The sequence below is a fragment of the Capricornis sumatraensis genome, chromosome 2 (assembly GCF_032405125.1).
Source record: "Capricornis sumatraensis isolate serow.1 chromosome 2, serow.2, whole genome shotgun sequence".
NCBI lineage: Eukaryota > Metazoa > Chordata > Mammalia > Artiodactyla > Bovidae > Capricornis > Capricornis sumatraensis.
In genome coordinates this window covers 150,604,399-150,626,595 of record NC_091070.1, presented here as the reverse complement: position 1 = coordinate 150,626,595, position 22,197 = coordinate 150,604,399, and the positions used below count along the sequence as shown (strand labels likewise).

Genomic DNA, 22,197 nt, shown 5'->3' with positions numbered 1-22,197 from the left:
ACATCCTCCCCCCACCCCAATGTGTAGGAGAATTCCTTTTTCTGCACACACTCTCCAACATTTATTATTTGTATACTTTTTAATGATGGCCATTTTGACTGGTGTGAGGTGATACCTCACTGTAGTTTTGATTTCCTTTTCACTAATAGTTAACCACACTGAGCATATGTTCATGTGACTGTTGGCCATCTGTATGTCCTCTTTGGAGAAATGTCTGTTTAGGTCTTCTGCCCATATACTGATTGGGTTGTTTTTTTGATCTTAAGCTGTATGAGCTGTTTGTATATTTTGGAAATTAATCTCTTGGTAACATTGTTTGCAAATATTTTTTATACTCTGTAGATTGTCCTCTTATGGTTTTTTTTGCTTTGCAAAAGCTTTTAAGTTTAATTAGGCCCCATTTGTTTATTTCTGTTTTTATTTTCATTACTCTAGGAGACAGGTCCAAAAACATTCTGTAATTTGTCAAAAAGTGTCCTATCTTTTCCTCCAGGAGTTTTATGGTATCTGGTCTTACATTTAGGTCTTTAATCCATTTTGAGTTTTTTATACAGTGTTCAAGATGTTCTAATTTCATTCTTTTACAGGTTGCTGCCTAGTTTTCCCAGCACCACTTATTGAAGAGACTGTCTTTTCTTCACTGAATATTCTTGCTTCCTTTGTTGTAGATTAATTTTGACCATAAGTGAGTGAGTTTACTTCTGGGCTTTCTGTTCTGTTTCATTGATCTGTGTGTCTGTTTTTGTGCCAGTATCATACTGTTTTGATTACTGTAGCTTTGAAGTATAGTCTCAGGTCAAGGAGCTTGACTCCTCCAGCTCTGTTCTTTCTCAAGATTGTTTTGGCTACGAGGGGTCTTTTGTGTTTCCTAGAAATTTAAAATTTTTTGTTCCAGATCTGTGAAAAATGCCATTGGTAATTTGATAGGGATCACATTGAATCTGTATGTTGCCTTGGGTTATAGAGCCACTTTAACAATATTGATTCTTCAATCCAAGAACATGGTACATCTTTTCATGTCTTTCTTTCATCTACGTCTATAGTTTTTGGAGTACTGGTTTTTGTCTCCTTTGGTAAGTTTATTGCTAGGTATTTTATTATTTTTGGTGTGATGGTAAATGGGATTGTTTCCTTAATTTCTCTTTCTGCTATTTTGTTGTTAGTGTATAGAAATGGAACAAGTTTCTAGATATTAATTGTGTATCTTGCAACTTTACTGATTCATTGATGAGCTCTGGTAGTTTTCTTGGGGCACCTTTGGCATTTTCTGTGTACAGCATCATGTCACCTGCAAACAGTGACAGCGTTAGTTCTTCCTTTCCAATCTGGATTCCTTTCATTTCCTTTTCTTCTCTGATAGCTGTATCTAGGATGTCCAAGACTATTAGTATGTTGAATAAAAGTGGCAAGAGTGGGTATCCTTGTCTTGTTCTTCATCTTAGAGGGAATGCATTCAGCTTTTCATCAGTGAGGATATTAGCTGTGGGTTTGGATGTGTGTTCTGTGTCAGCCCTCTGAATATGGATCCCAAGCTGGAACAGCACAAGATGGGAGGCTGGATAACCAGTTCAGGGCTGTTGAGGTCATCTAGGTAAGAAAATGATGAGGGCTGGAACTAGGGAGGGGGTTTGGAGAGAGGGATGAGTATACAAATTGAGAGAGATTAAAGGAAGCCAAATTGATGGGACTTGATGAATTAAGTGATATATAGAGGAGCAGGGGCAGTCAGAAAAAAACTCATTTCTAACCAGGGACTATGGGTGGATACTGAAAGAGTCACGAAGGAGACAGACAGAGAAGTGGGTCAAGTTCAGATTTCTTGAGGTCTCTGTGGAACATCCTGGAGAAGACGTACAGTGGCAGTTGATATGCAATGCCAGGTACATAGCAAGCTCTCAGTAAATACTTACCGAATGAAAGGACTGAAAGGAAAGTAGGTATTTAGGGAAAGACGGAAGAAAGAGAAGGTCTAGAGCTCAGGAGGCTGATCTAGGCTTGAGATTTAAAATTCATTCACCTACAGATGACACTTGAAGCTCTGGACCATGTGATGTCATGTGGGGGAGTGTAGATGGTGTATGGAGAGATGAGGATTGAAGACAAAAATCTAGAGATAGACAGTTGAAGGATAGCAAAAGAATGAGTTCTTCAGAGAGAACAAAAAGAGTAGCCAGGGAGGTATTAATAGGAAGAAATCCAGGAAGAAGCATTATCTCCGAAAACTGATGGAGTAAGTTTCCACTTGAGGAGGACCGAGTCAAGAGGAAAAGGAAGACATCTCACATTTTTCTAAACACCTGCTTCATGATAACAACTTTATTTAATCCTTGCCATTTAATTATCCCCTCAACCCTAAAAAGCATGAAGTCTCCCCATTTTACAGATGAGAAAATTGAGGTGCAAAAATGTTATGGGGGTAAGGTGAAAGGATTAGCCTAAGCATGATGGAAGAGTGTCTGCTCTTCTAAGGCAAGCAGGAAGAGGGCAGAGCTTAAAGCATGAAGATGGAGAAGGGAAAATTATAGGTTTCCATGTTTGAGGACCTGTTTCCTTTGTGCCCTCTTTCACTGCTCTGTGTCACACACTCAGAATTCAGGAAGGTATTGACAAAGTGGGAGCTCTGCCCCAAAGGTGGAGACATTCCTATCTTAATGCCACATAGAGCCAGTACAGACCTAAAAGACCAGGGGCTCAGGGAGGTTTCTTTCTAGCTTCCTCTTGATCTGAGGCTTTCTGTATCAAAAAATTAAAAAAACATTTTACAACTTCATCCACTTTCTATGGCAGCTACTTGATCAGGAGACCCAGGTTCCTTATGCTTCCATCTTCAAAACGCAACTTCCACCTCATGGTCCAAGATGATTGCTGCTGCCCCTGCTGTCGGGTCAGCATACTAGTTAGTGGGGAGAAGGTGAAGGGATAGAGCCTCATTTCAAGCTCACCTTTCTTTGAGGACACCTCCCAGAAGTTGCACAAACCACGTTCATTCACATCCCATGGAAAGGTGGGACCATTCCCAGCTAAAAATCATATGTTCTGTTAACTGTAAAAGAAAGGGGAAAAATCCAGCAGTTTCTGCTGGTGATGCTGAAATAGGTATGCACATAGCTGTAGTACATAGCTAAAATGAAAGTGGAACAGAATTATACATATTAGCTCTGTGACTTTAGGCAGGTTACTTAATTTCTCTGTGCCTCAGTTTCTTCATTAATAAAATGATGAGGATAATAGTAGGACTTATCTCCTGGGTTTACCTAAAGGTTACCTAAATTGTTATATATGTATGTACATTTCATACATATGTACATACATACATAATGGTTACATAAAATAAGTTGTAAGTCCTTAGAAAATGCCTGGCACTTAGTAAGTGCTATAGTGTTTATTAAAAACAAAGTAAAAATAAGCAGAGTCAAATGGGAATTCCAAGGATGCACGTATTGGTGGGGAAAAAACAAAAAATACTTTATGAAGAAATGTAGAACATCAGCTCATTGATGCCTGGAATTGTCTTATTCCTTCCCTGGGCACCCTGAGCCCCTGGGCCTATTGCCTTGCACAGAGAAGATGCTCAAAGTACTGGTTTCTGAATGGGTTTGAAACGTTAGTAGTATTTTGTTAGGTGGGTTGAAGGCAAGGAGAATAGTCTAGGTGGAGTTAACCATATGAACAGAAATAAAAGGTGAATGCTTACCGTATCCAGCACAGTAGCTAGTGTGCAGAGCGTGGTATATCAGCTAGTTTGGTTTAGCTGACATGTGTCAGTTGGGTCCAGGCAGAAAGACACATCACTTTAGGAAATGTAATATGGGGAACTGTCACATAGGTGATCAAAGTGTAGGTAACCCAGAAATTCCAACAGTAGGAAACCTCTTATCACTCCTAGTGCCAGCGGGACATGGGAGGAGGTGTTGTTCCTAGAACCCAGAATCCTGAGTGGTGGGGGACTGCCTGGTGGGAGCTGGGAAATGGCAGAGCTGCAACCCAACCCAAGCCAGAGAGGGAGAGAAACACCCTCTTCCCTTCTTCTGTCCTCTCAGGTCAGTGTCTCACTGGAAAGTCAGTTTGGCATCTGGGAAATATCATTTCTTGAAGCCCAGAGCAGAGCAGTGAGAGAAACAGGCAGATGACCAGCAGAAAGGCAGTTTGGAGCATAGGCAGGGCAGTGAGGAACATAAGCCTGTGGTGGTGTCCTTTTATGCAGTCTTGAACATCAGATCTTGAATGCAGGGGTTGCCTCATGTTTTGTTAGGGAGAGGTAGGCCACAGAACGTAAAAAAGCAAAGACATTGTTCAAACCATTTTAGGAAGACTTCCCCAATGGGGAAGATGGAGAACAGGGAAATAGTAGCTTCCCTTTGAGTACCTGTCATGTGCCAGGTACGGTGCTAAACATTTATCTCAGAAAGATGATGTGTCTGGTTCTGGATATGCTGAGTGAGAGAGGACATCACAATAACATGGATGGGCATATTACAGAGTTAATAGGAAATTTGCATCTGAAGCAGAGGTGTAGAGATGTAAGGGTGGATGGACCTCCCTGGTGGCGTACTGAATAAGAATCTGCCTGTTGATACAGGAGACATGGGTTTGATCCCTGGTCCAGGAAGATTCCACATGCCGTGAGCAACTAAGCCCATGCATCACAATTACTGACGCCTGCGTGCTCTAGGGTCCACGAGCCACAGCTACGGAGCGCGCATGCTGCAATTACTGAGGTGCGCACCAAGAGCTTGTGCTCCACAGAAAAAGAAGCCACACTGACAAGCCTGCTCTCCCCAACTAGAGAAAACGCACATGCAGCAACAAAACTAAGTGCAACCAAAACCAAATCATTTTAAAAAAGAGATGTTAGGATGGAGACTCTGGTGTTTTCTGCAGAGAAGTGAGAGCAAAGCAGGAGAGGGAGAACAAGACATTCAAGGTAGACAGTATAGAGGAAGAAGATAAGAGGGCAGGCATTATGGAAGACTAGCAAGCAGTGGGCAGAGGAAGAAAACCAGTGAAGAGTAGAGAGATAGGAGAAGCAGAAAGTTTATCTTCCTGCAGGCACCAAAAGAGGCTGGAGCTTCAAGAAGGAAGGGTCAGTAATGTCAAATAACATTTCCTGGCCAGAAGAGATGAAGACAAAGATAAAAGCTATTGAATACAACAGCTGGATGCGTGGAGGAATGGTTTCTCTTGATGGGTTAGGTCACAGAAGGAACAGTGGGTATTTCCTTGGCTGGGAGTGGCAGGTGTAACAGGACAAAAAAAAAAAAGAGTAAAGAGATAAAGAAACTGTGGAGATAAAGAGGTTCTCACCATTGGATCCAGATTGATTAGGGAGGAGAATGTATCCTGATGGGGGTGGAGGACTGGGAGGGTGAAATACTTGAGATCAAAATACTTTATAGTCTTTGGAGTCTACAGGACTTTGGAGCCACCTCAGATAATTCCAAAGTGCAGTCAAGGTTGGGTTCGAGTGAACCGGAGGGACTGGGATAGTCAAAGTCCAGAATCTTGACCACTGGACAGTTTCAAGCAGTGAGTCTAAGTCTATGATGGAGATTGACTGAGGTGGAGTGGAAATAGGGTGACTAGAATAGATGAGACTGAGCCTGAGAAACTGCAGGCTTGTCTTGGTTCAGTTGCCTTTGGACAGATCAGGATAATGATTTTCACTACAGGAAAAAACCAAGAGTCAACCTTAAAGGACTACAGTCAGGTAAAACGTGACAGGGTTGAGTCATGATTCAGCAGTCACCGAAGCATGAGGAGAGGCGCTGGGCCGTCTGTGTGTTCTCTTCCCCTCACTTGGACATCCACCTCCCCCCTGGCAGGTGGGGGCAGCGGACAGTTGAAGCAGGTTAAGTGGGAGACTTGGCTGGAAGGGCAGATGTTACAGCTACATCAGCCAAAGTTTGGGTGAGCTTTACATTACAGAATTAAGCCGTGGCTTGTTCTCCTAGCTCTCGTTTCAGAGCCGGCCATTTTGATTTGTATATACATAAAAATGTATACACATAGATTTGAGGGAAAAAATAGATTTTCCTGCTAAAACCTTAACATACAGATTTTATTAACTAGAGTGTGTGCCTTGTTTTTGTTCTCTTAGTACATTACTCCTGTGAACTTCCCTGAGTTACGGGGGTGGAGGAGTGGATGTAGGAGGGAGGGACTGAAAACTTCATATACACATTTCTTCATATAGATGACTGCATGCACATATTTCTCTCCTGCCACTGAGAAAGGTTGAGGAACACCTCTCAGTCATTTGTAATTGTCCTCACTGTTTTGGGGAGCTAAAGTTCATATGGTAATTGACCTAAATCTAATTATAGTTTTCATAATCCACGTTTCACTTTTCTTCCCTTGATGAACGTGACCTCAGAATTTGAGTACATTGCATGGGATCTGAGGTCAAGATTTTGGCACCTGAACCATACCAGCTTCTGCTTTGCTTTGCAATTCTGCCCAGGAGGTTGTAACCATAAGGAAGATGAATCAATGGAAAACAAAGTATACCACTCACGTAATAGCTTTACAAGAGCACCATGACTGCAGACTTCTCAGTTAAGCTGCTATTGAATGACTTATGCCCCTGTCATCCCCTACCTTTCATAGAGAAAGCCTGGCTCAGGAAAGCCCAAATTCTCATTTCCCACCTCATTTCGGAGAGAGAATGATAGGCCTGCCCACTAACAGGGCAAGAGTGACTGCAGATGGTTTCTGACCTGTTAATACATCAGCCCTGTTTATTTGTGAAAGTATAGCATAATGGGTATCTCGGGCTCACCGCACTCTGGTTAGCAACTCCTCTTTCCTTAGGAGGGGTAACTGGGAAGGAGGCAGATGGAGAAGAGCAGGACTTCTAAATTCTGAGCAGTGCCACACAAAAGGTGTGGGTCATGTTTTGGTTTTCTAGCCAATTTCTATGCTGTTGTTTAGTCGCTAAGTCGTGTTCCACTCTCTTGCGACCCCATGGACTATAGCCCACCAGGCTCCTCCATTCATGGGATTCTCCAGGCAAGAATATTGGAGTGAGTTGCCATTTCCTACTCCAGGGGATCTTCTGACCCAGGAATCGAACACGTCTCCTGCAGGTGGGAGGCGGGTTCTTTACTGCCGAGCCACTGGGGAAGCCCTTCTATGCTGTACTACCATTAAACTGAAGATAAATTTCAAGAATGTGTTAGGCCTTCGAGATCTGCTCAGCAGCCAGCTGAATGACCTCATTTGATACCATGTGGAGTACAAGCCACCTAGCCCAGCCCTGGCCTGCTGAATCATGAGATTGAGTAAAACAGTGGCTGTTTTGAATCAGAGTCTTGGGGCAATTTTTTACAGTGATAACAAATAACCTATCACCTGAACCTATACGTTTCCCCCTTCTCACAGCTGGTGTTCAGTGTTTATTGGTAACTTTACATTTCAGAACCACCTCTATAGTTATCTCAACTCACATTTCATAGTTTGAAACATCTCAACTCTGATAAAACACTGATCTGCTTAAGACAAGTCATGCTACTGACCCTGCTTCAGGGAAATTATTATAATTTGGATGCATTCTGTCTTCATTTTTAAACAATGAGACCTGAATTTTACATTCTAGTCAGATGCTTTGGGGAGTTTGTAAATCATTTTGTTTCAATCCTAACTGCATGCTTTCAATAAGATATTGTAGATGGTTATTCTAAACAGCAGTTGTCATTACTTGAGAGACTGAACTGAATGAGCACCTGCACATATTCCAGAGATGGTGCTGAAAATTTTTCATGAGTTTTTCTTATATTTGCTGTATTTAGAATGCAACCCCTTGAATTTATCCCAGTTGCTCAAAGTTTCACTGAATGTTTCTGTACAGCCTTTCTTCCTTTTAAAAGCCTGCTATTTATTCTCTGAACAACCAACCATGGCTTGTAGTCTGACAGCCTTGTTAGGGAACTCATGAGACATTTCCTCAGGTTTTAAAAATAGGTATAATGGTGTTTCTCTAAAGCAGTTGTTTTTAATCTCATGGCAGAACACTGAACAGAGCTGATTTTTGTGTTAAGATTCTAGGAAGCCGAGAACCTGCCTTCATCAACTGTTGTTTTCTAATTTCTTCCGTCTTCATTTTCCTTTCCCTAATTTCCTTACTTAAGGAAAAACACCCCCCCACCCCAAAGAAACCAACAACAAAACCACCAAAACTAGCACTGTAGACTATCTTTTTAGTAAGTTGTCTTAAAGGCATTTCAGGTGTCTTTCAAGAGCTCCTTAAGGTATTCTGAAGGCTCTTCTTTCATTACACTGTATCAGCACTTAGTACACTTTTTAATGCTTTTCAGTTGAGAAGTCATGGTACTTCTGATAGTCGTCAGCCTTCAAATAAATAGCTCCAGTAAGTGAACTGAGTTTAGCTGACATAAGCCAAAGACACTAAACCTGTTTCTCAATGGTGGTTTTGCTTAAAAAAAAAAAAAGATAAATATATCCATTATTCAAGTATAGATTTTTGTGGAAGCCTGAGGCACTAAGAGACTTCTCATCTTTACGTAGATATACTTTGATACTCTGTTTTGAAGATTTAAACTTGTGAAGATCGTATCTGAGATACGGCTATGCATCTTACCAGTTTTAATCCCTTAAAGTAAATGTTAATAAAGGTGACTTAAATTGATTTTCAGTTGAAGTATTTCAGTTTATTTCAGTATTTCACTGAATAAGGTATTTTACATTTGTTAATAACTCTCTACTTTGTTCCAAGTTGTTTATGTGACTTAAATTCACAAATAAAGGGACTTCCCTGGTGATCCAATGGTGAAGGCTCCATGCTCCCACTGCAGTGGGTGCAGGTTTGAAACCTGGTCAGGCAGCTTCAGATTCTGTATAATTTGCAGTGCAGCCAAAAAAAAAAAAAGACTGCAGTATCCTGGAAAAGACAGATTATTAGGTAAAAAACTAAGAAAATCTGAATAAAGTATAAACATTAAAAAAATACACACAAAATAAAGAATCAATGGAGACAAAAAAAGCATGTTACAATGTCACTGTAAGTAAATAACAGTGGACCCCTGAACAACACAGGTTTGAACTGGGTGGGTCCGCTTACACACAGACTTTCCAATAAATCCATACTAACGTACTACATGTCCTGCAGGAGTTGACCAGTTGGTTCGCAGATGTAGAACCGTGGGTATAGAGGGCCTACTTTAAGTTTTTGACTTTCAGGGGCTTGGGGCTCAGGGCCCCTCACCCCTTATTTCAAGGGTCAGCTATCCTCAGAATACATTTTGTGAGCACCTCTAAGGTGGGTTATCGAGGCTGGCACCTAGGTTCAGTTCTCTTCCTTATCACTGCTTCCCAATCTAGAAAGCTCAAATGCTGCCCTGTGTGGGAAGGATTGGAGATTTCCAATTTTGTGTTCCCTGTAAATGCACTATAGTGTTCCAAATATCTGTCATAACTGCAGTTTTGAATACCAGATAATTCAACCTATTCTAGCATTCATAAGTCAGAAACCAGCATGCAAGTTACAAATAGATAAAAAGTTGACCCATCCCCTTGAGCCTGAGAAAAAACTGGGTAAATTCACAGTTGCACAGAGAAACACAATACAAAAGGGCCACCAGTTTTGAGTGTTCCAACACCCTAGTAGCATGAGTTGAAGAAACATTCCGCTAAGAATGTCTCCTTCTGGAAGAACGTGTATGGGGTAAATGCTTCTTGTTTTGATAGTTAATTCTCTCATATCAGGTCCTTAATGTAAAAACGTAATACTCTTGAAAAAGCTTTACTATAAAAGAGAACAGATACAGATGCTTCCCTCACTCCGCCTATAAATGTCATTTAGTTTTAATACTAGGCTGCTTGTGATCCTAAGCAGTAAACACAAAATAGGAAGTTTCTTATTTACTGAAATCCCAAGAAAGCAGTATGGTAGAAAATAGAGGTCCTGTGTGAATAATGACATAAAGGAAGCAATAAGCCACCAGGAAGCATGAATAGAAATGACTAGTGTTCCTTGGGTGTCATGAGTTGCTTAGCCAGGATGCATATTTCTGCCACTGGAGACTCTACCTCCTGGCCAAGTTAAAATTATTTGAATACTGTTCACTGGAACACATTGAATATGGATAAAAATCTAGATAAAAATCTATCTTACCTCCTGTTTCAGTTGCTAAGGAAAGAAAATAGCTCTCCTGCTTCTACCTTTAACCCAAACTTTCCAAGTAGTCTATCTTTTAAGTCCTTTTCATAGCTTCATTTAGTTCTTTGGTCATGTATTAACATACACATGCTCCAACACTTATAACATTTCTTTGATTTCAACTGTGACTTTTACACTTGCAGCAAGATCTCTGTATCCCAGCTTTACCAGTTTTCTGGATTTGAATGTACAACTGACATAGGGCATCATCTCCTATGTATATCTCTACGTAATAATTACAGTATTGCTTATGTAGCTTTGAAAATACTACTTTAAATTTTTTGAATGTTAGCAAACTTTGTATTTTCTAAATATTTTGATTGAGGTTCTTTTCCTTTTTGCCCTCCTCAAAGGGTCTAAACGTGAGTGGATCTTTTGTAGACACACCTATTTTTATTCCGGGCGGCATGTGACTGATTCTTTCTCAAATCAACTTTTTAAAGAGAAATCCCCCAACAGGGCCGGTCTATGTTACTTTATGTGACGGTCATGCTAATTTTTAAATTATCTTTAGTAAATAAATAAAGAGGAGATGTACAATCTTGTGATTTGCTTGGTGAATCTTAATTACGGAACTTCTTCTTCTTTCGAAACTTCTTTCCTGCTGCATTTGCTGCCTTTTCAGCCATTATCTCTGAGTACTTCCTTCGGTTATATCTAAAAAGAAAAACCAAACCTTTAAGTTCTAAAGTACGACACACCAGACATTAGAAGTTAATGTAAATTTTTGGTGGTGCCTGGGGGGCAGAGGGGGTGGGGGTGATGGGCAGGTGCTTCTAAATTTTTTTTTTTTTTGCATTTTCACTATCCAGCACACCTGTACCGAGTCCCATCATGAATAAGAAGCCACACTAGGCGCTGGAGACAGAGCAGTGAGCTAGCCAGCCGCAGTCCCTGCCCTCAGAGCTTGTAGTCTAGTAAGAAAAAAGTGGCCATGGAAGAGGCAGGCTTTTGGAAACTTTCATTCAACCACTAGAGACCCATGCTGTAATTTCTGAGACTGCTATCATAAAGATTACAAAATGTAGGTCAATATATGAAGTAAGCAAAGACTCAATCACCTTGTACCCGACACCTCTGTGGGATAGAAAGACAGGCTTAAGAGAGAGGAAAATGGGAGGAAATCTAACAGTTTGAACATGGGACTGAAGGGAGAAGGTGGTGTTAAGGACTTGCCCTAAGGGATGGAGTGCAATGCCATTCAGTCATGAGAAACAGGACACTGGGAGGGGACTAGACGGGAGACCCCAAGTTAGCTCTCAGAGGGGCTTGTGAGATACTCATTAGATGTTCCTGAGGCAGCAGCAGGTTATGTGGCTCTGGACCCAGAAGAGATCCAGACTATACATACATTTGAAAGTCAACAGTATATAGATTAATACAACTTTGTGGGGATGAGATTTCCAGGGAGAGAAATAAGTGAGAAAAGAGCATTGCTTATTTCTAAAAGTTTCACCATTACCCAGAATCATGAAAAAGTTTACATAACACTTGAATTAAATTTGTCTTCCATGCCTATATATTAACCTAATTTTTAAAATCCCTGATGAATATTTTCACTTTTGCTATTAAACCAGTCTGGAAGTTCAGGGAAGTTTCTATATGAGGCATGCTTTTAAACCTATGCTATACACATACCTGCTTCAAGGACATTTAAACATACTTAACTGCCCCCATCTCAGGGGGGGCGGAAATCCAGCCGCATTCACTAGCTGTGCCTCTCTCGTCTTGCTCACAATTATTTCTTCAATTCACTCTCAAGTACCGTCCAGTCTAGTTTCCTCCCCACCACTCCCCTAAAAACTCCTGACAAGGTTACTGTGACATCCACATACTAAATTCAGAGCAAGATCTTAGTTCATAGCTCACTTGCATTCTCAGCAGCATTTATTCCTGTTAACCACTCCCTCTGGCTTCTACCCGCCTGTAATACTCTCTTTCCTTGACTTCTTCGACACTGCTCTCCTGGTTTTCCTCCTGCCTCCCTGACTTCTTTCCTGGTCTCCTTTGTGGGTTCCTCCTCTAGTCAGTCTCATTTCCTTCTAAAGCAGTGGTTCTGAATCAAGAATGCTTATGCATACCAGGGAACATCTGAAAAACGTTTGAAGACATTTTTGAGTGTCATGAATTGGGAGGGAGGGGAGTGCGCTACCAGCATCTAATGGGCAGACACCAGGGATTCTGTTAAAGAGCCTACAGTGTACAGTCCTCCCTAAGAATTATACCACCCAATATACCTAATAGTTCTGTTGAGAAACTGTGCTAAAGCATTTAAAAATTATCTTGAATTTAAAGTTTTTGCACATTCTAAAGGAAAACATATATTATAAAGTGAAACATAAATTCCTTTACCTTCTGAACTCAGAATCAGCCAGCAGTTCCTCCACGATAGTTCTCTTCCTTTGTTTCTTGGGAAGTCGTGAATGGTAGAAGTCAGCAGGATTGTCAACAATGGTTCCAATCTATGAATGAATGGTTGAAATAAGTCATGTAATACCTGAAAGCCAAGCTGTTTTCATATCTCAGGGGAGCTCTAACAAAATTTATAGAAAGGAATGGAAAACACAGCTTATATTTTACCAATATTAAAGATAGTTTTGCCATTTCTTAAAAAAAAATCACTTATTCAACCTGCACTGGGTCCTACTAGTGACATTTCTTCATTAAAATTTTTGAGTGAAACTAAAATTCCTTCTATGTAAGTGCTAGACTATAAATTCTTGATGAATAGTCTAAATAGAGGAAAAGTGGGACAGATAAAAATCACACCTTTTTAGTTTTCCAATTTAACAAGATTGATACACACATTCTATTATATACCTGTTAGATCTCCTAGGTTATCATAAATGCTGCCAGCTTAGAACCTTCTTACTGAACACTTGGCATTTGTTCATACATTCAACCAAGTAAAATATACAATGTCTGCTATGTGCCAGGAACTGTGCCAGGGTTAGGGAAACAAAGAGTAACTGGTCCCTGCCAGTGAGTGGCCAGTTTTATAGAAGATCCAAAGGGACACGGCTAAAAATGAAAGCATAACCTAGTATTATGTTGAACAAAACACTCTAGATTCTCTGAAAACAAAGTGGCCAATTCTACCAAATGGAGGTAAAGAAGGTTTCATAAGGATGACATTTTCGCTTGGATTTGTATGGGTAAAATTTCACCAAGCAAACATGGCAGAGCCAAACACTAAAGTCAGAATGACTAGGTCACTGGTGCACATCCTGAGAAGACTGAGCAGCTGAGTGTGTTGGAGCTTAGAGGGCTATGTGACCAAAATAAGGATTAGTGAACTGGTGTGGGTGCAGATTGTAAAGGGCTACATCACAGGACAGAGATTCTATCCTACAGGTTATAAAGAATCACTGGTGGTATTACTGAATATCTTGATACCACTGAGGTGTATCATTAGTATACGGTACACCCATCTTACAGGTCCCATATTTAGAGAGCTCATCTGGAAACCTAGTTACCATTTGGAACACTGTCTTTCAATGAGGAAAGCCATTACAGGCTGATGGCTATCTGAACTGGGTTCTGGCCATTATTATATGGTCCGAGCAGATATACACTGTAAAATACACATTTAAGAGGAAACAAGTCACTATAGTGTTTCCCAGACTAAAATCCTCAGAACATCACTACTATTATTCTGTTTGCTTCATACCTGGAAGTACTTAGGGAAGCCATCTCTATCATTTTTCTTGTAAAACCTTTTTGGGTCCATGCTAGCTCTCATCTTCAGTGCTTTGAGATCATTTTTCAGTTCATCTGTCAGTTCTGGTGCTTTCATACCAAACCATCCATCACCTGCTGTTTTTTGTCGCTCTTGCTGAAGTTCAAAATTTCAAAAATTAGAAAATTCTGATTTTTTAATAAGTAGAGTATAACTATACCTCATTTCAATATTATGAAGAAAACTTCATGAATTAAAAACAAGTAAGGTTACTTTACAGGAATGTATGTATTAGTCTCCAGATACACCTTTCATAAAATGAATTAAATGACAAAAATCCATTTCTCTTGATACATTATACACAGCACTATCAGTGTCATAAATGAAGACTCCTTAAAATTAATTTTGTATCTCAGTAAGAACTGCTAACTTGTTGGGAGAATAGCCAACAATGTTGATTTTTTATTGTCTGAGATATCCTACAAGATGTAAAGTATAAAAACATTCTTACTTCTGGAGCCTTTCTGTACACATTTAACATTTTTATTCAGTGACCCAGTTGTCTCTTAAGAGTTACCCTCTCCAACATGCCCAGAATATGTGTTATTTCTAAAATTTAAAACCTTTCTATTTTTTGGAAAATTTACAGCAAGTTATTTGCTTAATTTCATTTTTTTGTTCATCAGCAAATATTAGTGTTTACTACCTGCCAGGGTGCTCTGGTCATATCAGTGACATTACTGGAGCACCATCCTCAAATTTCCTCGTGTACCATCCATAATTTCTTTATGCTTACTAGTTGAAATGGAAGTAGTCCCCTGTATTTTGCTCAAGAAATTCCTTGCTCCCATTTGGCAGACTAAATAGGCTGGTGTTTTTAGCTGGTTATATTACTTCAAGAGCCAGCAACAGAGTTCCCAGCCTTCTGTGAACAGTACCTATAAGCCACGACGCTGTATGGTGTGGACAGTGACCTCATATGCTGGCTGCCACTGTTTTTAATGAAGGGAAAAAAGATTGGATACATTGGTGTATCCAAATGCACCAATCGCTGCACTTTCACTTTGTGAAAATTTACATGAAATGTGTTTATGAAACCGTATTTTATGGGCTCTTAGACATCTGTGATAATTTTCTTTGGAAACATATTTTAATTGTACAACCATGTTAGACAAGCTGAATATATATATAATCAAACACATTAAATGCTCTAAGAAAGAATCACTGTACTTACTCTGCGTTTTTTCTGAAGTTTATATTTTGATTCACTATATGGTGGGACACAGTAGTTTTTTTCAAATTCAGGAGTAATGACAGTTTTCTGCAGAAGCTACAAATATATTAAACTGGTTTTAAAATAATGTCAAAATGTCAGTATTTTTGCAACATTTTTGCCTTAAAAAAGAAACATCTCCCACACTGATGACTCCAGATACATTAACCTTCTTTATAGACAGACATACTACTGCAAAGTTGTTCCTGTTCTTAAATCTATATATAAAAATAAAAATGCTTTAGGAGACAAATCGAAGGGTTATTTTAGGGTATCTATAAAATTAATATTCATCTCAAATTTCTTTTTCTAATTTGAATTTGCACACATCAGACATACATTAATGTGTCCACTCGCATTTCATTGGTTTGCAACCAGCCACCTGCACCAACCAACTGGAAAACAAAGACAATAGAAACAATGCTATAGTGTTCTGGAACTTCCTGAAAAAACAAACACACACACACCTGACTAGCCTAAGTTCTTTTGATGTTGACAAAACAGCTTTATGTGATCTGAGACCAGTTAGACTACTGATAAGAACAGCAGTATAGATTTTGATTAAATAACACATGCTTTTAATGGTACACCAATTAAATCATGCCATCAAGCAAATCTGCTTTCTGCAACTCAACAACATATCAAAGATATTCTTTCAATGTCAATTCATGCAAAGATCAACTTCATTCATAGCTGTTAAGCACAATTTTTCTTGATACGTAGTTTAACAGTCTCCATTAAATTTTTTCCATTAAATATTATAAACATCATCTCTGAATACTTATTATTTCTGTAAAATAGATTCCAAAATATGTCATTTAAATTTTGATAGGTACCACTAAACTGCCTTGAATCCAAGTAGCATAAACTCCTACCAGAAGTTAATCAGTACCTTTTTTTTTTAAACACAGCTAACACTGGTGATTATCTCTGTGATTTGTCAGTGGTACCTCATGAATGTGTCCATTTGCTGCTGATCATCTTTTTGTGTGTATAAGTCTTCTTCTGTGGAACGCCTGCATTTGTTTGGGAGTGGGGGGTGGTGTTCTTTTTCATTTTTATACAGGTTGTGTTCTTATTAATTTGAAGAATTATATTCTGTATCTTAGTGGTATTAAACCCATGGCCTTTTACTTATCTTTGTTTAGATGTTTTTAATTGTGTATTTAAAAACTTTATGCAGTCAAATCTGTTAATCTTTTCTGAAATGTCTTCTGCATTTTTTGATTACTTGCCTAGGGTAATTAAATACTGTCTTAATACTGTGTATGTGACTAAAAGGAACCGCAGCCTCATTAGTCATTTCCCTAGAACAAGAACTAAAGACAGTTCACAAAGCCGTTAGCCCACAAAACAGTTTGCAGGAACGCAGCAAATATTAACTTGGTCAATAACATTTGCAATTATTAAATCCTCAATTCAAATTTAGGACTAGAAGTTGCTGGGTAGCACGGTAGTGGTCTAGACTTCCCTATCAGTCAGAGAAGAGTGCATGACATTTATTTTATAGGTTATTAAGAGCTGGTTGTGTATCAAGTACTACAGTAGGGTTTAGAGTGGTTCTCAACTGAGCAACTGGCAATGTCTGAAGACATTCTGAGGTGGGGGGCATGAACTGGTAGAGATGGATGCTATTGGCACCGATGGGGTAGAGGCTGGGATGCTGCTAAACATTCTACAATGCACATGACATCTTCCCACAGCAAACATCAGCTTTGCTGAGGTTGAGAAATCCTGTTTTTTTCAGTGCTAAGAACACAGCCAGGGAGACAGAGCCAGATGAACAGAGGCACCTTGAAATGCTCTGGGGAACCACGCAAGGACTTAAACAGGAGAATATCATGGTCAGATGGTATCCTGTGTTTTTAGAATGAGAAATCTAGCAAGACCATTGTGGACGGCTTGAAGAGGAGGAGGCCAATGCAGTGGTCTAGATAAAAAGTAAAACAGATGTCACTAGTCAGTGACAGTGGGGTGGAAAGGAGGGAGTGGAATATTAATACAAAGTATATAAGAAGCACTGTCCTTTAAGCTTAGTTACTGATTACAAAAGAGAAATAGATTTTGGTGTCATTAACCAGGATAAATAATACAAGAGGAGAAGCTGGTTCAGGCAAGGAAGAAGAAAAGGGCAATTAGTGAAGTCAAGTGCCGGAACACATCTGAATGAACAAAGAATAGGCACCTAAAGACCTGTGTAGGCTGCAAGATTAGAAAATACTACAGATTTAGGAGGAAGCCATTCAAGGTGGCAGCAGAAACTGAAGGCTTGTGTAAGATTACCTAACGTGTAATTTCCTTCTAAAAATATATGTACAATTTAATGCCTATGAGCACATATGCTTTTTCCTGGTGGGGTTAATGGGTACTCACAGCTTTCAGATTTTCAACAGAGTCCAAAGCAGTGAGGAACGAAAAATATAGCAAGAAAAAACAAAAACTCTGGGATCACAACTGGTGCTTGCCAGAAGAGGAATACTGACCCTACATTAGTTTTCAAATGTCACCTTTGGCTGGGATTTTATGATAAAAAAAGAAATGACTCTCCTGCAAAGAGAGAAAAAAGGAGCACAGTAGGCTAATGTGGTTTCACTGCAGGAAAACTAGTCTCTTACCAAGGACTAATCATTTCTAGAAGTGACTGGTGAGTTCTGTGCAGCTTACCTCATCTTTCCTTTTCTCTTTCATCTGTGTTAGGGTTCTCTTGTTCAACTGTAGCTTGTCTGCATTGAAATTAATATACAAACCACCCAGCTCCTTAATATTCAGTCCAGTATCTATGCTGCTGCTCGTCAACTTCAGACTGAAAGAGAAATGATCACTTTTAAGTGATTAAGAAATAATCTTTAGATCGTTTAGCAATTCAAAATGAAAACTGAGACTTTTCATTTAGAAGAAATTATAGGATAAACAATGAATTAAGCCCTTTGAGAGCACATCCAAATTTATTCCCCAAATTTTCTTAAAAGGGGATTAAGGCCATATTATATGTCAACAGACTTCATACACGTATTTTACAAGGAAAGAATTACAGAAAAAAGGAAATACATCTGGCATTTAGCTCAACTTCATATCTAGGTAGTAAATTAATAAATGTCCATATTTTTCCATGTCAAAAGCCAATGAGACAGACAAGGCCTTTTTCTCTGTATTTCTAAGTTATCCAAAGTTGGAATTTTTTCCTGAGTATTTAAGGACATTTAGTAGTGCCTCTAAATCAGTGAATTTTAAACAATAGTGAGCATCTGTATTTTCCACCAGAGCTTAAAAAAAAATGTAACTGTCATACCCTAGATCCACCAAATCAGAATCTTCAGCAGTTGGCTTGGGCTTCTGCTGTATTTATATAATTACTAAAGTCTTTTTTTAAGTACACTTATAAACACTTGGACTTAGTTTCTTCCCTAATTATTCATATAAACTGAGCAGTTTAAAGTTTCCATAAACAACCTCTATTCAATTACAGTGCCTTGGCAGTGATTCTCAACCCTGAGTGTATGTTACAATTATCCTGGGGAAAGGGTATGGCTTGTAAAAAAAATCAGTCCACCTGAGACTAGTCTCGGAGATTTCACTGGTTTAGAGTGAAGACTGGGCACCTGTTAACGTACAGTTCCTTAACCAAGGATACCTGTATTTTCAGTGGATACACTGCCACCAAAGGCCTGTGCCTGGGAAAAACAAATTTGGAAAACAGAAAAACTAAAGAAACCGCCTCCAAAGAGTGCTTTTTAATGCCAGTAGATGGGATTATAGGTTATGATTTTTCTCAGTTTTCCTCTATTTTTCATTTTCTCTACAATCAACATGCGTAAAAAAGCCAAGTTACCTTCCTTCCCTTTTGTATGTTGCTCTTAATAATCATGCAAGAAAATCGTAACATCATTTTTAATACACCATCAAATGGAGTACTTTTAGCTCTCACCAGTGGGAAAAATATGACTAACAAAGGCACCCACATAAACAAGCGAAACCCCGACAGATAAAGAACCCAAAGCAGTATTTTTTTTTCAGTTCCTATGATTTGTAATACTTCTATGGTAAATTATTGCCACTTGAAGCATGTATCAAAAGCTTACTTTAAAAAAATAAAAAGATAAAACTTACAGTTTAGATTTTGTGTTACTTAGCAAGTTGTCTTCATCACTAAACTCATTATCTTTATTTCCGTCATGGTCTGATAGTTCTTCTTCACTTTCTTCCTCTTCTTCCTCTTCCTCCTCCTCCTCCTCAATGGCAACCTCAGCTGCCTTGTCTTCTTCATCCAAGTAAAAATTTTTATCAGCACTCAATCCGGGAGTAGTGTCAATCACAAACAATGCATTGTCAAGTGACAGATTTTCTGAGTCTCCATTTAGGGACTCTTTGTTACCGTTATTTTCAACAAAACACACAGTGTCCTCTTCATTCTCACTGTGTTCAGACTGCTGGCTTTCATCACTGCTGAGAACTAACAAAACAGAATCATCTTTATCCTGAGTTGTACTGAACTCAAGATTACTTGGTTTGGTATCACTCTCAGAATCTACCTCCTTTTCTTTGCTCATGTCTTCACTAACACCTATAACTGTGCACTCTTCAGCATCACTCTCAGAATCTGCCTTTTCTTTGCTCATGTCTTCACTAACACCTATAACTGTGCACTCTTCAGCATCACTATCACTATCATCATCATCACCAGGTTCTGAACAGTCACTTGTTTTTATGGCATTCTTTCTCTCTTCATTCCATCTGTCCATTTCCACAACTGCAAATGTTTGAGCCAACGATTTCATTACAGCCTCACAGTTCAGAGTTGAAGATCCTGATGTGGTTCTGTCACTTTCAGGGGTTGAATGCCTTTGAGAAACTAACTGCTGAAGGCCAGTATCCTGAAGTTCAGAAAGATTCTTCAACTGAGAGCTCTTCTCATTACCTTCTTTTCCCCCATCTATTATTTTTTTGGCTTCTTCATCTAAACTTTCACAATTCTGCTTTGTTATTTCTTTGAGAGGTGAAATACTGTCCTGCTTTTCCTCTCTTATGGTAAAATTTTGGGTTTTTTTCACGGCTAGTTTTTTTCCTGAAATTCCAAAGAAGGAATCATCATCAGGGTCATTACAAATTTGATTATTAGAGAAATCTGGCTTATTTATCTGAGAAAGTGATCTTGCTAGTAAACGGGAAGTTCGTCTGTTAACTGAATCCTCTAAATTCACAGGTGTATGTATGATTTCCTTCTCATTTTCTAGTACAATCTTAGTATCATTCTCCTCAGTTTGTGCCTGTAATTTCCTTTGCATACTCCTTGTTGTTCTCCTAGTTGCAATTCCAGAAAATGAAATGTCTGAGCATGATGACTCAGCATCAGAAATAACTTCCACATGGGATTCTTGCTTTGGCTCTCTTTGGGATTTAGCCTTACTTCTTCTGGTTGTTGTTTCTGTGGGAGGCATAATTCTAGAAATACCTGAAACATGTGAGTCTGCTTCAGAGACGACTTCTTCAGTATGAGACTCACTTACCCGAGTTATTTTCAGCCTTTTCCTTACACTAGAAACTGGGGTGCCTGCAACTAAGATCTGTCTTCTCCTAGTTACTCTGAAAACAGGATCCTGGACCTCAGACACAGAAGAACAATCTGACTCTGCTTCAGAAATCTCGCCATTTGTCGAAGGTTTGTTCATTTCTGGTAATGAGCCTGTAGCTCCACTCTTCCTGGTTTTAGGAGCTGGACTTCGTTCTGGAGTGGTCTGTGATTCAGCTGTATTTTGGTTATCAGGTGAAGACCCCTTCCTGCCTTTTGGGTGCACTTGAAGTCTTGTGACAGCAGAATTCTGTAAGCCAAATATACTGTAATTTAGGTAGGGCTGGGAAAAGGGCAAAGTGAATGAGTCACTCCCTTCAAAAGCAAATTTTAAGGGGCACTGGAAAAACTCAGTAAAGAAAATTAACGTAAAACAGTAACTACCATCACCAACCACAATTAAAAAAATCAATAGCTAGATACTGGATCTGACTTCGCATTTGCAGGCCCTGCCTCACTAGCGTCACCTCAGTCCTGACTTCAGGAAACAAATAACTGCAAATAAAAATCTTCCTCACGCAAGGTCACAAATGCCTGGTGGACCTACGTTCCGACACACATACAGGAAAAGAACAAAGAAGCCAACGATGTGTTCAGGAAAACAGGCCAATGAAATCGGTCGCTGTCCTTACTTTTTATATCTACGGGGACTAATACTCCCTTCCCTTCATCGCAGCATCAGAGGCAGCAGACAATTAGCACCACTGAATTACGAGGTGACGTCACCGCAGTCCTCTCCCCTCCAGAAGGAAGTGCTGTCGGGGCACAGTCTTCCCACGTGAAGACGGTGCCTTTTCCAATCCACGCTTGGCGGCCGAAATTAATCCTCCAATAGCAGTAAGGTTAAAAAACGAACAGTTCATCTGCATTACGGAACTGAACTACGCAAATCAAGGTACCTAATCTATTACCTGCCAAGCATTACCTTAAAAGATCCTAATGTGGTCTTTAGAAGCTACAGGCTTAGAGAGGAGCCTGGTACGCAGAAGCGCGCCGCCAATTCTGGCTTTTCTGCCGTTCCTTCCCCAGGCTCCACGGGACCCCTGCACCGCCCACCTTCTTCAGCACCGTTCTGCGAAGCAGTTAGAAGAAATGAGGGAGACTTTCGACTTTTCCTACCTTCTGCTGCAAGCTTTCAACTGACGTGGCTTGGTTCCCGGCCCGAGGCCGCGCAGACCTAGTAACCACCATCTTCCAGGCGTGCGGTCCCCGTAGCCTCCCTCTGTTCCCGCGCCCCGGAAGTACGTCAGAGATGCGCCTACTCGCGTTTCCCGCGAGAATCTCGGAACTCAAGAGAATCTCGTGCCGCCTCGGCCACTCAGACCTAGGTCTAGGCAATCCGAGCCGAAGGGCTAGGGATTTAGAGTTCAGTACAGTGCGGGACCGGAAAAGGCAATGGCACCCCGCTCCAGTATTCTTACTTGGAAAATCCCATGGATGGAGGAGCCTGGTGGGCTGCAGTCCATGGGATCGCGAAGTCGGACACGACTGAGCAACTTCACTTT

At 39.9% G+C, this 22,197-nt stretch overlaps 1 protein-coding gene across 3 annotated transcripts; it reads right to left on the bottom strand.

Annotated features, from left to right (window-relative positions):
* Positions 1-8,699: 8,699 nt before the first annotated feature.
* DNTTIP2 (deoxynucleotidyltransferase terminal interacting protein 2) lies at positions 8,700-21,898 on the bottom strand. Of its 3 annotated transcripts, none has more exons than XM_068964250.1 (8): positions 21,812-21,898; positions 19,234-20,942; positions 17,791-17,929; positions 15,088-15,183; positions 13,845-14,009; positions 12,527-12,636; positions 10,713-10,831; positions 8,700-8,896 (listed from the first exon to the last, which is right to left on the bottom strand). In XM_068964250.1, exons 1-7 carry the CDS (start codon positions 21,881-21,883, stop codon positions 10,738-10,740), a joined length of 2,385 nt encoding a protein of 794 aa, XP_068820351.1. In that variant the 5' UTR covers positions 21,884-21,898; the 3' UTR covers positions 8,700-8,896; positions 10,713-10,737. The 3 variants fall into 3 exon arrangements, with proteins under 3 accessions (XP_068820351.1, XP_068820352.1, XP_068820350.1); XM_068964251.1 differs by having other exon boundaries at positions 8,700-10,831; positions 19,234-19,687; positions 19,757-20,942; XM_068964249.1 differs by having other exon boundaries at positions 8,700-10,831.
* Between the last annotated feature and the right edge of the window lie 299 nt (positions 21,899-22,197).

What these genes read in the sequence shown, in the direction of transcription:
- DNTTIP2 (XM_068964249.1), bottom strand. Translation starts at nt 21,883, where the DNA reads ATGGTGGTTACTAGGTCTGCGCGGCCTCGGGCCGGGAACCAAGCCACG. An exon ending in AACTTCAGAAAAAACGCAGA is followed by an intron (nt 14,010 to 15,087) that starts GTAAGTACAGTG and finishes TTTGAACTTCAG; the next exon opens with CAAGAGCGACAAAAAACAGC. An exon ending in GCTTCCCTAAGTACTTCCAG is followed by an intron (nt 12,637 to 13,844) that starts GTATGAAGCAAA and finishes ATTCATTCATAG; the next exon opens with ATTGGAACCATTGTTGACAA.